This window comes from Podarcis bocagei (assembly GCF_964188305.1).
Source record: "Podarcis bocagei genome assembly, chromosome: 18".
NCBI classification, from domain to species: Eukaryota; Metazoa; Chordata; class Lepidosauria; order Squamata; family Lacertidae; genus Podarcis; species Podarcis bocagei.
In genome coordinates this window covers 9,290,143-9,305,837 of record NC_138144.1, presented here as the reverse complement: position 1 = coordinate 9,305,837, position 15,695 = coordinate 9,290,143, and the positions used below count along the sequence as shown (strand labels likewise).

The window sequence follows — 15,695 nt, the reverse complement described above, 5'->3', positions numbered from 1 at the left end:
TTGATCCTGGAATGTCTCACTTTTCCTTAAAGCTAAAGGGACCCCTGACCATTGGGTCTAGTCATGGCCGACTCTGGGGTTGCGGCGCTCATCTCGCTTTATTGGCCGAGGGTGCCTGCGTACAGCTTCCGGGTCATGTGGCCAGCATGACTAAGCTGCTTCCGGCGAACCAGAGAAACGCATGGAAATGCCGTTTACCTTCCCGCCGGAGTGGTACCTATTTATCTATTTGCACTTTGACGTGCTTTCGAACTGCTAGGTTGGCAGGAGCTGGGACCGAGCAACGGGAGCTCACCCCATCACAGGGATTCGAACCGCTGACCTTCTGATCAGCAAGTCCTAGGCTCAGTAGTTTAACCCACAGCGCCACCCGCATCCCTTAGTTTTCCTTAAGACGTCCCTATTTTCATCAGAGAAATTTGGGAGGGTATACCGTTTCTCTGTTTTAGCATCATTGAAAACCACAGCCACCTTTCTCCTAATACAGTCACTTGGCTTAGTATATTGTTTCGTAGAACTACAGAGCTGGAGGGTCCCCAGAGGGTCATCTAGCTCAACCCCCTGCGATGAAGGAAGATTGTTGTTGCTGCTGCAAATGACTTTGGCAGACAGCATTCCTCCATCCCGTTACTAGAGTTCTATGGCGTTATCCAAGGAGGAGCTGAATGCTGGACAGTTCAGGGTAGGCGAAAGAAAATGCTTCTTCACACAGACACAGGGCATAGTTAAACTGTGGAACTGCAGGAGACAGTGAGAGCTGCAAACCTGGATTGTTTTAAAAGAGGATTAGAGAAATTCACAGAGGGGAAGACTACCAATGGCAAGTAGCCATGATGTTGGCTGTGTTGCTGTCTCCATGACCTTGGGTGAAAGATTCCTGCATTGCAGAGGGTTGGACTAGATGACCGCTGTGGTCCCTTCCAACTCTGCGATTTAAGAACCCTGGGTGATACATATTCAGTGCTAACCCTACTCATGGTAGACCCGTTGAAATGTCTAACTCCAGTTGCGCTTCCCAAGAGAGGCATGCATACAAAACCCTAAATGTCTCAGGCCCCTTCCTGACAGATCAGCAGAGAGGGCCCTCTTGGAAATTCCTCCACCCTCAGAGGCTTGAGGGGTGGCAGCCCAGGAGAGGGCCTTCTTTGTGGCGGCCCCAAGGTGTGGGACTCCCCCCCCCACAGGTGTGTCTGGTATCTACATTACACAGCTTCCAGAGAATCCTGAAGACACACCTCTTTAACCCTGGCTTTCGACATTTGAGGCTTAATCAGCAGAGCATGGGACTCCTGATCTCAGGGCTGTGGGTTCGAGCCCCATGCTGGGCAAAAGATTCCTGCATTGCAGGGGGTTGGGATGGATGACCCCTTGTGGTCCTTTCCAACTCTGCAGTTTGTGATTCTATGTTTTTAGGACCCACCTTATTCCTGGGATTGCAAGTCGTTTCCAACCAATTTTAACATCGTGTTTCAATTGCTCTTGGACTACAGAGAGGAGGGCAGGTAATAATAATAATAATAATAATAATAATAATAATAATAATAATAATAATTTATTTATACCCTGCCCTCCCCGGCCAGAGCCAGACTCAGGGCGGCTAACACCAATAAAATCGGAGTAAAAGCATAATAGGGGAAAGAAAAAGAAAAAAATTAATAAAATACAGATTAAAATGCAGCCTCTTTTCAAAAGTAGCTGATAAATCAAGACCATAAGGGGAGGGAAAACATAAGGGTCAAACTGAGTCCAAACCAAAGGCCAGGCGGAACAGCTCTGTCTTGCAGGCCCTGCGGAAAGATGTCAAGTCCCGTAGGGCCTTAGTCTCTTGGGACAGAGCGTTCCACCAAGTCGGGGCCAGTACTGAAAAGGCCCTGGCCCTAGTTGAGACCAATCTAACCACTTTGCGACCTGGGACCTCCAAAATGTTGTCATTTGTGGTCCCGTGGATACGTGGGTCCTAGGCCGCATAGGGCTTCAAGGGTCAAAACCAGCAACTTAAACCTGACCCTATACTCCACCGGGAGCCAGTGCAGTTGGTAAAGCACTAGATGGATGTTATCCCATGGTGAGGACCCCATAAGGAGCCTCGCCGCAGCATTCTGCACCCGCTGGAGTTTCTGGGTCAACTTCAAGGGCAGCCCTGCGTTAACAATAATAAGATATGTTCGGCTTTCGTACAAAACCTGCTCAGTGGTTGGATTCTCACCTGGATCTCTCTTGCGTGGTACATGATGATGAGCCCCAGCAGGATCATCGTGGACAGGCTGATGAGGCATTTGAGGGCGAATGAATATGAAGACTCCTAGAGGGGCGAACGGAGACGAGACATGGTGCGTTGTTAAACTGAGGAACTCACCAAGACAGGATGTGGGGATAGACACCAACTTGGATGACTTTAGAAGAGGATTGGGGGGGGGATCTACAAGGGAGAAGGCTATCAACAGCAGCTGTGTCCCACCCCCTGCATTGGAATAATACCAGTTGCTGGGAATCACATGTGAAAAGAGTTGTGCTAATTTTGGGGCTTCCCACCTAGGCCAGGTGAGACGTTTTGAATTCTGATTCTGCCTTCTGCAGCATTAGCTCCCCCCCCCGCCCCGATTGGTGTCGTCTGCAAACTGAATGAGCAACCCCCCCATCAAATTTTAATTAAAACTTTTACTTATTAATAATAATAATAATAATAATAATAATAATAATAATAATAATAATAATATTAATTCATATTAAATATACAGTGGTACTTCAGGTTATTTACTTAATTCGTTCCAGAGGTCCGTACTTAACCTGAAACTGTTCTTAACCTGAAGCACCACTTTAGCTAATGGGGCCTCCTGCTGCTGCTGCTGCGCCGCTGGAGCACGATTTCTGTTCTCATCCTGAAGCAAAGTTCTTAACCTGAAGCACTATTTCTCGGTTAGCGGAGTCTGTAACTTGAAGCGTATGCAACCTGAAGCGTATGTAACCTGAGGTACCACTGTACTGCAAACACTTTAATTCACGATGTGAAATTTTAATTCAGTGGCATGGACCACAGGTTCTGTGTCGGAAGTTCACCTGCAGACCACTCGGTACGAAAAGTTGGACTAGAATTCCAGCTTGTCCATATCTACATTAAAGTGGGGTGCCCAGAACCCATGATGTGTCTCTTTATCCTTTGACAACTGGTATGCCTATCATTAGGATCTACCTTGTTTCTTTAAGTCGTTTTGAATTGCTTTATTGTTGCAGCCTGCCCTGGGATGTTAGCGTTAAGGGCAGGTTGTAAGCTGTAACAATAATAATTAACAATAATAGGAATCTGGAGCCCGTTACCTTGGTGTAGACCCCCCACGACAGCTCCGTCTCCGTCACCATGACCACGATCCCAAACATCCCAAAGATCAGGGCGTAGTCACTCAGCCGCTTCCTCTTCTCGAACAGCGCCCTCCGGTGGCCCAGCCGGTAGCCGATGTTCTGGTTCTTCTTGTGGCTGCGTGGCCTCTCCTCGGCCTCAGGGTCGTCGTCCAGGCGGGGGTCCGACCCCTTGCTGCGCTCAGACTTGGAGACCACCACCTCCAGGCCGGAGTCGTGGAAGGTCTGCAAGGGCTGGGTCTCGGCGTCTAGGTCGTGGAGGTTGTGGCGGGAGGAACTCAGGCTGCTGAGGGGCCGGATGACGCCGCCGTTGTATTTGCAGCTGTTCATGGCTATCTCGGCGAAAGGGCTGGGCTCACTGACCGTGCTCCTGGACCCAGCATGGCTCAGAATTTGGGAATCAGCATTCACCTGGAGAGAGGAGGTGACAGCAGTGAATCCCACCGTGCAAGTTGGAGTCAATTCTTTACTGACAAAAACACGATCTGCACAGGGGTGTCAGGCCTAATGAGCACAGCAGCCCGTCTCTGGTAGGTCTTAGCCCCATGAAGCAGTTGCTCAGAGTGAAGGTCCCTGTCTCCCCACAGCTGCCTAAGCCTCCTCTTCTCCAGTGCTTTCCGCCAAGCAATCCGGGACTATGCCTGCATGTAGCCAACCTCTCCTCTGCTCTTTTCATGCCTCTCCTGGTTCTGGGAGACAATGGGTGAGGGGAGCTGGTTCATAGCTGTCAACTTACAGATTTGAAAATAAGGGACCAGCAGCCTCAAAAATAAGGGATCAGCAGCCAAAATAAGGGATTTTCCAAGCACAGGTATGTTCAACTTCTGAGCCCCTCCAAGCCAAAGGCAGAAAGCCCAGACAGCAGCCAAACGAAGCCTCAAGCGGTGGTTCCCACAGCGCAGCAACCCGGCAAAGGGGATGCAGCAAGGAAAACCACTGTCACCTCTCCGCTGGGAAGCGCTGAGCAAAGGCGAGTCCCCAGGCAACGCGGCCGATTTGATCGGCACGAGGCATGCAAGCTCCACCCCCCAGTCATTCTTAGATCCTTATTGGGTGAGCAACGCAGCCAAGCAACACAGCTGGAGCCCCCCTCCTCCCTGGCCTGCAGGGAGGGAGGGAGAGGAGCTGCTTCCTTTGAAACCCGGGAAATTTAAGGGACATCATCAATAAGGGACAGCAGAGGGACACAGCGCTGGGATAAGAGACTTTCCCGCCAAATAAGGAACGGTTGACAGCTATGAGCTGGTTGCAGCAGGAGAAATCCATGACTCTTCCCCAGCCAGATCCATCTCTGTCTCTTGGCCTGTCCCCTCTCTTGCTTCAGGCTCTGCCTCTGATTCTGCACTGCTTTCTGCCACAGACTCTCCCTGCTCACTAAGCCCTGTTACCTCTCCAGCTTCTGACACCTCCTCCACCCAGGCTTCTCCCTCTGGCCACTCACTGTTGTGCCACCACCACTCCCTGGGCTCTGAGCCTTCTTTCCTTGGGGTTCCCCCAGTTGGTTCCCCCTGCCATTCTTCTGCCTCCAACCAGTTACTGGTTCCTATTAACCCTATGATACCTGGAGACCTGATCATATACAGGTGAAACTCGAAAAATTAGAATATCGTGGGAAAGTTCAGCAATTCAACTTAAAAGGTGAAACTAATATATGAGATCGACTCATACATGCAAAGCGAGATGTGCTTCTACTTCTCTGAGGTCCAGTCTTGCTCGATTTGCAATCCTTGTTTTGCTGATTTCCTTGAATGTTCTAATTTTCTGAGATTGTTAATTTGGGGTTTTCACCAGCTGTACGCCATGATCATCGCAATGATAACAAATCAAGGCTTGACATATCTCGCTTTGCATGTCACGAGTCGATCTCATATATTAGTTTCACCTTTTAAGTCGAATTATGGAAATCAAGGAACTTTTCCACGATATTCTAATTTTTCGAGTTTCTCCTGTATAGGAGAGTTTTCCCCAAGCAATCGGAGCCTGTGCCTGACTGCAGACCATAGCCATTGCTCCATCATAAATTTGTCCTATCCTCTTTTAAAGCCATCTAAGTCGGCGGCTGTCACTGCCTCCTTTCCCCCCAATTCCATTTTATTAACTATCAACATTTTTAACACAGTCAGTCAAAACACAGTTTTGCCTCTTCTCTTATTTTTGTCACCTTCCTGTTTTCCACAGAGTTGTTGTTTCTCTCCTTCTGTTGCTTCTATCTATCAAATCAGGCCCACAATATTATACTCTAATCACTTCGGCTGCTCGTAGCTAAAATCCTGCTTGCGAGTTCATCATACTACAAAATTTCTTTAAGTGGTCCAAAAAGCAGGCACCCGTTCTTCCATAAAACACTCACCCTGGCCAGAACCCATCTGACATGATTTTGTATCTCCTCACAGACACAGATAAGTATGTGACCTGGCATGTAGCACTCTTTGCAACTGCCGCTAGGAAAATGAGAGCACATTATATAGCCAAGGTAGCCACCAACTGTAAAGGAAATGAATTTATTTGACCCTATCTGCATCAAGCTGTATTCTATCTTTATCACCAAACTCCGAATATAATTGCACACTGTATCAATTAACATTATTTTTTAATATATCAGTGGCCATGTGATAATTTTAGCTTGTAAATTTTATTGTTTAATGTCTTAACTTGTATATTAAGGTACTTTTATAGCTCTGTTTAGAGTAGGTAATGTCTTGATAATATAAACCTTTTAAGTTTTTTGTATTAATCCAGTGTATTTTCTTTTAATTGTTGAATGATTCTGTGTGCACTGCGGCAGCCTTTGGCTATGTGAAATAAAACTGACTGGCTGACACTCATCATTAGATTCTCTGAATTTTGTTGTTGATTTTGCCAGTTCTGCAGGTTCCTGTGGCAGGGAGTTCCACATCTCAGCTCTGTGCTCCGTGAAGAAGGTCTTCTTTTTATCTGCCCCAAATTTTCCAATGCTCACCCTCATTGGATGCCTTCGAGTTCTAGAGTTATGACACAGGAAGCAAAGACAGCCCTCTAAAATATTCTGCCTTCCATGCGTGTTTTCCTCTATCCGGAGCGAGCGATGTAGCTGGTTCAGTCAACGCACTGGACCAATGGACTGAGTCAGCGTACTACCGTCTTGTGCTCGCTTTGGACAGGCACCCAATTTACCCATCCGCGGACGCCTTTACCCAACCCCTTCCCCCAGTCGTGAGCGTTTAGCGGCTCTGGGAGGGTCCCGTGTGCCAATCAGACATCGCACCCGCTCTGCCAGGCTGCAATTGTACCTGCCGACTCCTGCTTTTGTGACGGCCCTCCTCTCCCCTGAGATGGCGGCTTTGTTCCCCTGCCAAGAGGCTCCTTGCAGCCTCGGCGCAATGTTCCCGGTGTGGCTAATTACACCCTGCGGGGCTCAACAGCTTTGGCACCAATATTTTCCCGTCCCGACGCCCTCCGAGATGTTCCCGGGACTGGCAGGCTAATTGCAAGGCAAGGTGACTCAGTGGCTCCCAAAGGAAGGGAAGAGAGGGAAGGAATAAGTTTGTGATCTGAGAGGTGGAGACGGCTTGTTTTGCTCCTGCTCTGCAGGGCAGGACTCGAACCATGGGCTTCAAGTTGCAAGAATGCAGATTCCAACTAAACACCGGGAAGAACATTCTGACAGTACGAGTTGTTCAACCGTGGAACAGGATTCCCTTGGGAGGTTGTGGACTCCCCTTCCTTGGAGGTTTTTAAGCAGAGGTTGGATGGCATTATAGCTTGAGTTGAGATTTCTGCATTGCAGGGGCCTCGATCCTTACCCTTCCAACTCTACAGTTCTATGACACCGGGAATTAGTAGCCTCAGGAGAAGAGACTGGGGCCTTGCGAGAAACGGCCAGCTCATTCCAGAGTTACGACTAGAGGTGGAAGGATCAGAATGGAAGAACACCATTATTACTTATTCCATATATATATATATATATATATATATATATATATATATATATATATATATGCGCCTTTCTCCTTCAAGGAGTTCAGGGTGCTGTAGATTTCTCCCCTGCCTGCTTTGCAAAGTGTTGCTGCTGTGTAGCGTTCTGGTCGCCTCGCCTCCAAAAGGAGATGGCAGCATCGGAAAGGGTTCCGGAAAGGACAACCCAAATGATTGAGAGGATGGTGGAGTTTAGATGGTATATGATAGAGGGTTACAAAATCATACATCACATGGGGAAAGCAGATAGAGAGGTTCTCTCTCTCTCTCTCTCTCTCTCGTGTAACACTAGAACTCATGGTGGCTTCCAACATATATAAAAACATAATAAAACCTTTAAAAGTTTCCCTATACAGGGCTGCCTTTGTATGTCTTCTAAAGCAGTGTTTCCCAACCTTTTTTGGGCAAAGGCACACTTGTTTGATGAAAAAAATCTCGAGGCACACCCCCATTACAGCCCCGTGACGTCAGCGCGCAGCGTCATGCCGGGAGGGACGCACGAAAGTGTAAGTTTCAATTTTTCCCCCTCCCCCTTACCGGGGAACCTCCAAGCTTTGGGGGTGGGGGGGGGGAGGAGGCAGCAAAGCGAGGCAGGAAGGAGAGCGCGGCTTGGCTGGGTGAGCTTTGGCAGGGAATGAGAGCCGCGAGGCGGGCGCTGCGGACAGAGGCGCTGCCCGCCGAGCTCGCAGGCAGCCAGCCAGGCAGACGGCGAGAGCCCCGCGCTGGGCGGCCTCTCCTCGCCGCCGCCGCCCCGCCTCTCGCCGCCCGACTCGCCCGCCTCCCTCCAGGCAACATCTCGCGGCACAGCAGGCAACATCTCGCGGCACACTAGTGTGCCGCGGAACAGTGGTTGGGAAACACTGTTCTAAAGGTTATATAGTTATCTCCTTGACATATGGTGGGAGGGTGTTCCACAGGGCGGGCGCCACCACCAAGAAGGCCCTCTGCCTGGTTCCTTGTAACCTCACTTCTCGCAATGAGGGAACCACCAGAAGGCCCTCGGAGCTGGAACTCAGTGCTGGATGATGCGGGTGGAGACGCTTGTTCGGGTATACAGTGGTACCTCGGGTTAAGTACTTAATTCATTCCGGAGGTCTGTTCTTAACCTGAAACTATTCTTAACCTGAGGTACCACTTTAGCTAATGGGGCCTCCTGCTGCTGCCGCACCGCCGGAGCACAATTTCTGTTCTCATCCTAAAGCAAAGTTCTTAACCCAAGGTACTATTTCTGGGTTAGCGGAGTCTGTAACCTGAAGCGTCTGTAACCTGAAGCGTATGTAACCCGAGGTACCACTGTACAGGGCAGAGGCTGTTTATAGGGCTTTCAAGGTCAGCACCAACACTTTGAATTGTGCTCAGAAACATACTGGGAGCCAAAGTAGGTCTTTCAGGGCCGGTGTTATGTGGTCCCGGTGGCTGCTCCCGGTCACCTGTCTAGTTGCCGCATTCTGGATTAGCTGCAGTTTCTGAGTCACCTTCAAAGGTAGCCCCACATAGAGAGCATGGCAGTAGTCCAAGCGGGTGATAACTAGAGCATGCACCACTCTGGTGAGACAGGGAGCAGGCAGGGAGAGTCACTACCGGCGTTCCAGATGGAGCAGGACCCTCGTAGAGCAAGATAATGGTAGGGACATTGCCTACCACGCTTGCAAGGTTCCTGTTTGAGCAACTGGTTGGCTACTGTATGAACAGGTGGGCCATTGGCCTGATCCTGCAGTCTCTTCCTATGTCCTATATCCTCGCTCTACGTGGGGCTGCCCTTGAGACTGACCCAGAAACTCCAGCGGGTGCAGAATGCCGCGGCGAGACTCCTTACGGGGTCCTTGCTGCGAGATCACATTCACCCAGTGCTATACCAGCTGCACTGGCTCCCAGTGGAGTACAGGATCAGGTTTAAGGTGCTGGTTTTAACCTCTAAAGCCCTATGCGGCCTAGGACCCTCGTACCTACAGGACCGCCTCTCCTGGTATGTCCCACAGAGGAACTTACAGTCTTCAGACAAAAACATCTTGGAGGTCCCGGGCCACAGGGAGGTTAGGCTGGCCTCAACCAGAGCCAGGGCTTTTTCGGCCGTGGCCCCGATCTGGTGGAACGCTCTGTCACAAGCGACCAGGGCCCTGCGGGACTTGACATCTTTCCGCAGGGCCTGCAAGACAGAGCTGTTCCACCAGGCCTTTGGTCAGGGCGCAGCCTGACCCCCTCCTCTGGCAATCTTCACAGAACTCTAGCCCAATGGTTGCCATCAATTTGATTTGAATTAATTTTATAATGAAATGGTTTTAGAATGTTGTATTATTTCATTGTTGTTAGCTGCCCTGAGCCTGGCTTCGGCTGGGGAAGGATATAAATACAATTTATTATTATTATTATTATTATTATTATTATTATTATTATTATTATTATTATTGTTGTATGTGATCTGTCAGAAAACCCCCCACCACTTTTAACAATTTCTTTTAAATGGGGTGGGGTGGAATTGTTGAGTTATAAAGCCAATGAGCTTTCAAGTAAAACCCAGGTGATTGGCCCTCATCCCTGTGCGTATAAATGAATGTGCCGGGTACAGTATTTGGATAGGCCTCCAGGGCAGCTGTACCACGCCCCTTGAGGCATCTTTCACGGGCTGGTTTGGAAGTTGTTTCAAGGTGAGACAGGCCACTGTTCCATCTACTTCAGCATTGTCTACACTGACCGGCAGACATTGAATGTGGCTTATTCTGCACGCAAGGCAAATGCTTTGCTGCTGAGTTATGGCCTTTCTTCAAAGAAAGACGCTAGTCCTCAATGTTTGGGGGGTGGGGCAGACCTATATTTTGGGGCCCCTGAAGCTCAAACTGTCATCAGGGCCCCTTCTCAACCGGCAATGAAATCTGGGCAACCACTGAAACCATCTTCTTCAAGGGGGGTTCTCCACAGCATATCACCAGAGCTTTACAACATCTAAGCTACTAACGCCAAACTTTTAGGATATTGAAATATATACAGCAAAAAAATAATCAATACATTTGACTCAAACCAACGCGGCTCTAATTGGGTCTATGAGGCCCCCCCAATTAAGCGATGTGGGGTCCTTTTACCTTGTGGGGGGCAAGCCCCATGTTGGGCGAAAGACTCCTGCAGTGCAAAGGGTTGAGCTAGATGGCCCTTGTAGTCCCTTCCCAACTCTACAGTTGGTCCCTTACCTTTCCCGCCCCAACCTGGCCACAGTGATCCATGTGACGGTCACCTCCAGACTTGACTACTGTAATTCGCTCTACGCGGGGCTGCCCTTGAAACTGTCCCAGAAACTCCAGAATGCTGCAGCGAGGCTCCTCACGGGGTCTCTGCCATGGGAGCATATTCACCCAGTGCTTTAGCAGTTGCACTGGCTCCCGGTGGAGTATTGGGTCAGGTTTAAGGTGCTGGTTTTGACCTTTAAAGCCCTTTGTGGCTTAGGGCCCTCGTATTTACGGGACGGCCTCTCCTGGTCTGCCCCGCAGAGGACCTTAAGGTCCATGAATAATCATAGTTTAGAGGTCCCGGGCCCTAAGGAAGTCAGATTATCCTCCACCAGGGCCAGGGCCTTCTCAGTGGTGGCTCCGACCTGGTGGAATGCTCTGTCCCATGAGACCAGGGCCCTCCAGGATTTAAATTCCTTCCGCAGGGCCTGTAAGACAGAGCTATTCTGCCTGGCTTTCAATTTAAACTTAGCCCAATCTTTTATTCCCCTTCCTTCCTCCCCCCCCCCTTTTATGAAGATTACCCGCTCTGAGACCCCACAGCTAATTCTCCCCTGGTCTCCTCGCTGGCCCAAATAGGACTAATTTAGCCAGCTAGACCTGGGGATTATCTAAGTTTATTGAATGGATTTTCCCCCTAAATTGATTTTTGAATTCTGAATTTATTGTTATTCACGTTTTATACTGTATTTTATGCTGTTTTTTTTTTTTTTGCATCAATTAAGTGTTTTAAATTTGTTGTTAGCCGCCATGAGCCCTTTTTTTTCAGAAAACCAGAACCGGGAAGGGCGGGGTATAAAAAATTATTATTATTATTATTATTATTACTATGAACCTATGGCCTTGAGCTCCCCAGAAATACTGCAGAACTTTCATCCTTCCTAGACTTAATTCCTTCCATAATTTCTAGACTAATTCCTTCCTTAATTCTCAGTTTGTAGGTGCCAAGCTAAATCTGTCTGGTTCAGCGATGTTTCTGAAACCTTCCTATTTATCAATGGATGTTGTTGCTGTTAAAACAGAAGATCATAGAATCGTGGAGTTGGAAGGGATCCCTGAGGGTCATCTAGTTCAACCCCCTGCAATGCAGGAATTCCCCCCCACACACACCAAGGTGGGGCTTGAACCCACAACCCTGAGATTAATAGTCTCATGCTCCGCCGACAGAGCTGTCTTAAATGTCAGGCAAAATTGAAATTAAAAGACGTAAGACAAACCTGATGGGTCAGGCCAATAGCCCATGTGGCCCAACATCCTGGTCTCACAGTGGCCAACAAGTGCCCCCCCCATGGGAAATCCAAAAACCAGGACCTGAACCCAAGACCTGCTCTTTCTCCCCTCCTGTGGCTTCCAGCAACTGCTGTTCAGAAGCATCACTGCCTCTGGACTTTGGAGACAGAGCGTAGTCATTGTGGCTGGCAGCTATCAGAAGCCTTCTCCTCTTCTACAAATTTGTCCAATCGTCTTTTAAAGCCATGCCAGGTTGCTGGCTGTCCTTGCCCCCTGCAGGAGTGAGTTCCATAGTTGAACTGTGTTATATCAACTGCTTATATCGAGTCCTTACTCTCCTTTAAGGGGAAAACAATATTCAAATGAATAAATAAATGGGGGAGGGGAGGAGGCGGTGTCGGGAGAAGACTCCTTCTAAAGGTTTTGACCTTTAAAGCCCTTTGTGGCTTAGGGCCCTCGTATTTACGGGACCGCCTCTCCTGGTCTGCCCCACAGAGGACCTTAAGGTCCATGAATAATCGTAGTTTAGAGGTCCCAGGCCCTAAGGAAGTCAGATTATCCTCCACCAGGGCTGTCGGGTCAAAGTGCAAATGCACACACAAACACACATATACACACACACACAGAGAGAGAGAGAGAGAGAGAGAGAGAGAGAGACCCCTCTAAAGGCAAATCGGTGATCTTGACGATGAAACCCAGAAGTACAAGGATACCAACTTGCATAAAAAAAATTTTTGGGGGGTGTACAGGTAAGCCCCACCTTGCCTAACTGATCACAATACACAGCTCATGTAGCCAGGATTTATGTTAGGGGGCAGGGACTTATTTGGAGGGGGGCAGAACCTCAGTTAAGTATTTTTAATTATTTGCTTGATTTAGGGGGCAGCTGCCCCCTTCCCCCCTTGGCTACGCCCATGGGAACACGCACATCATTTGAATGGAAATGGCCGTCCATTTGGAGGGCCGTGACCCCTCAAATATTTTACTGGAGGGGGCGTTGACCTTGGCCCCTAGGAGTTGGTTCCTACCAGAGACAGAGAGCCGCCTGTCTCCTTTCCTCACATAGATACTGGGGGGCTGCAATAGAAGACTCTCCTGCTCCCCACCTCCCAGGGAGGACAGGAAGAGAGAATGAACCTGCTCTGAAATGCTCTCCTCGGCCTCACCCCCTTCTTCCGTATCAATGAAATCATCTACGGATCCCTGGTAGGCAAAGTTCGGGTCTGAATGGGATGGATCACGTGCGCGCACACAGAGTGCCTGGGGGTCGTTTTCCCCACCCCACAAATTGCGGGTTTCTCAAATCGGTGGGTCATTGGCCTGGTTCCTTCAGAGCTGCTTAAATAACAGGACCCCTGCCGCAACACTCCTTTCCAAGGAACGAAGCCTTGCTGTGGCAGACTTTTTAAAATAATACTAAAGCAACGACACCCTACTACAAATGCTGACAGGGTTTCTAGAGTGGAAAGGACTCTGCAGTTACTAAATAACTGGGAAGGAGGTGGATGGTGGCATAAACCCCAAATATGCCGCCGCCGCCCCCCCCCTCTCTCCGCACACGCAGAATTTGGACATCAGTGAGATTGCAGCGAAAGGAATCGCTGAGGTGAGATCCTCCTTTCCTCAGCCCCCTCCTCAAATTCTGCAGCAGTCTCCACACAGGTGCCAGAGACACCGAGATGGTGTTGTATGTTGTGTTGTGTGTGTGTGTTTTAAAAAACACAAATAGTATCCCCCCCTTTAAAAACACAAATAGGCTGACCTCCCACAGATAGAGGGATAATTTTTTGTGTGTCTGGGGGTTGGGTGGTGCCTTGATTTATTTATTTCTCTCATGGCTATCGATCCACTTTTCTAGGATGCTACAAAACCGCACGAGGACGGAGGGAGTCCGTCCCCCATCGCCACCCCACAGATATGTGTAGGTGCACAGAAAATGGATAAAGGCAATTTAAAAAGGAAAAAAACGCATCAGAGGAAGCAATGAAACCGAACTCGCCAGCTGCAAAGGAACGATTCATTAATATATGGACAATGTATATATATATGGACAATTGCAAATAATTGCTTAGGGGCCAGTGAGGTCGGGTCTTGAAGTTGGGATTCTGGCTGAATAGGGCACACCAACTGCAAAGGGAGAATTAAACAGGGTCTGTACCTGTGCATATATCGAAGGTGAGCGTCAGATGAGGCAGAGCGATTAAACAGAATAAATACGCATGGAGAGAGAGAGAGAGACAGAGCGAGACGGAGAGACAGAGAAAGATCATGCATATTAATTGCTTAGGAGCAAATGGGATTGGGTCTTGAAGTTGGGCACCAGGTTACAGAGAACACACAGGCTGCAAGAGGAAAATTGAACATCATAAACATGCATTCGAAGAGAGAGAGAGAGAGAGAATGTCTAGGGGCAAATGAGTCTTGGAGCTTGGCTACGGTCTTATGGGGGCCGGCAGGGGTGCTCAGCTACTTATAACGATGGGTACTTACTTACGGGGGGGGGGCTGCCCATCCCTCCTCACAGCCTGCAGCCGTGACCCCTGGATGCGTGGCTAAGAACGTAGACCCCCCCCCCAAATCTGCCACCTTCTTCGATCCCACCAACACCAAAGGAGGGGTTTATTGTTCGGGGGAGGGCTGATTTTACCTTCTGCGAGCCGAGGGTTCCTGGCGGCTGCTTCCCGGAGCGGCTGTGGCCAAGGCTGCCTCCGGGAGCCAACTTTCCCTGCAGAGGCGAGCGGCCAGGCAGAGCCCGCTCCTCGCCCGTCGGCGGGCACCAGCGGCACCCGGGCGCGCTCCGGCGCTGCCCTGCGTTTCCCGGCGCTGCGGACGAGCACGGCTGGCGGGGGGGAGGCGGCGGCGGCGGCGGCGGCAGGAGCCGGGGGGCTGCCCAGTGTCCGGGCCCCGATCCGGGCCAAGCGCCGCCCTCCTGGTGGGGGCAGGGGGAGTGCCAGCCGGAGGGCAGGCGGCCGGGGTCCCGGGCCCTCTGGAGCAAGGGGTAGAGGGAGAGGAAGACCAGCTGGCTGGGCGAGGGCCGCCCGGGGGCCAGGAGAGGCGGGTCGGGGGCCGCGCCGGGCCGGAGGGCGCCCAGGGAGCTGTCCGGGTGCTGAAACGAGGGAGCAGCAGCCCGGACCGCAGAGCGGCCGCCGCCTCTGCCGCTAGCGCGCTGCTGCGGCGGCGGCGGTGGCGGCGGGTGGTGCTGAAGGACAGCTCCCGGCGCCTGCCAAGGCATCTCCCGGGCGCCGAGTCAAGCCCCTCTCGCCCGCCTGGCGCGCCACCGGCGGCTCCCCTCGCCCGGCTCTCCGGCGGAATCCGGGAAAGGGACCCTCTCCTCCCATTGGTGGGCTCCCTCCCCCAGCCCCTCCCCAGCCTTGGCCGCGCAGACCACCCGCCTCCCCTCCGCTGCGCCGCCCCTTCGACTCCTCGCCCTCCCCCTCCTCTTTCCGTCTCTCTCTTTCTAGGTAATCCGGGGTAATTACTCTTGGCGCAGGACGGCGGCTGTCTCCCCCACCCCTTCCGCTCAGTCTGCCCTCGTCCCTTTCTGCACCGCCAATGGGGAGGTTTTAGGCCCCAAGGGGGCAGAGCGCCTTATCCCCCAGGGTCGTCAGGACTGGGGTTTCGCTCTGTTTTTAAAGGGAGGTTTCCCGACTCGCTGGTACAGGCAGTGGCTTGGCAGAAAGGTTCCAGGTTCAATAATAGGAATCCTAGAATTGTAGACTTGGGAGGGACCTCGAGGGTCATCCAGACCAACCCTCTGCAGTGCAGGAATCTCAGCTCAAGCATCCAGGACAGATAAGGCCATCCAATCTCTTCTCAAAAACCTGCAAGGAAGGAGAGTCCGCTATCTTTCGAGAGAGTCCGTTCCACTGTGGGAAAGCTCTCACTGTCAGAAAGTCCTGCCTGATGTTTAGTTAGATGTTTCTTGCAATGAGTTCCAGT

At 50.7% G+C, this 15,695-nt stretch overlaps 1 protein-coding gene across 2 annotated transcripts in view; it reads right to left on the bottom strand.

Annotated features, from left to right (window-relative positions):
* Window positions 1–15,695, bottom strand: part of KCNN1 (potassium calcium-activated channel subfamily N member 1) — an 81,821-nt gene that overhangs the window by 31,423 nt on the left and 34,703 nt on the right. The window contains exons 1-3 of one of the 2 annotated variants that reach the window (XM_081177839.1): window positions 14,404–14,505; window positions 3,316–3,765; window positions 2,207–2,302 (exon numbers count right to left, since the gene is read on the bottom strand). In XM_081177839.1, coding sequence (XP_081033965.1) covers window positions 2,207–2,302; window positions 3,316–3,684 — 465 coding nt within the window. In that variant the 5' untranslated portion in view covers window positions 3,685–3,765; window positions 14,404–14,505. Of the gene's footprint in view, window positions 1–2,206; window positions 2,303–3,315; window positions 3,766–14,403; window positions 14,506–15,695 lie in introns of those variants that run through there. The other variant, XM_081177838.1, reaches the window with a different exon arrangement.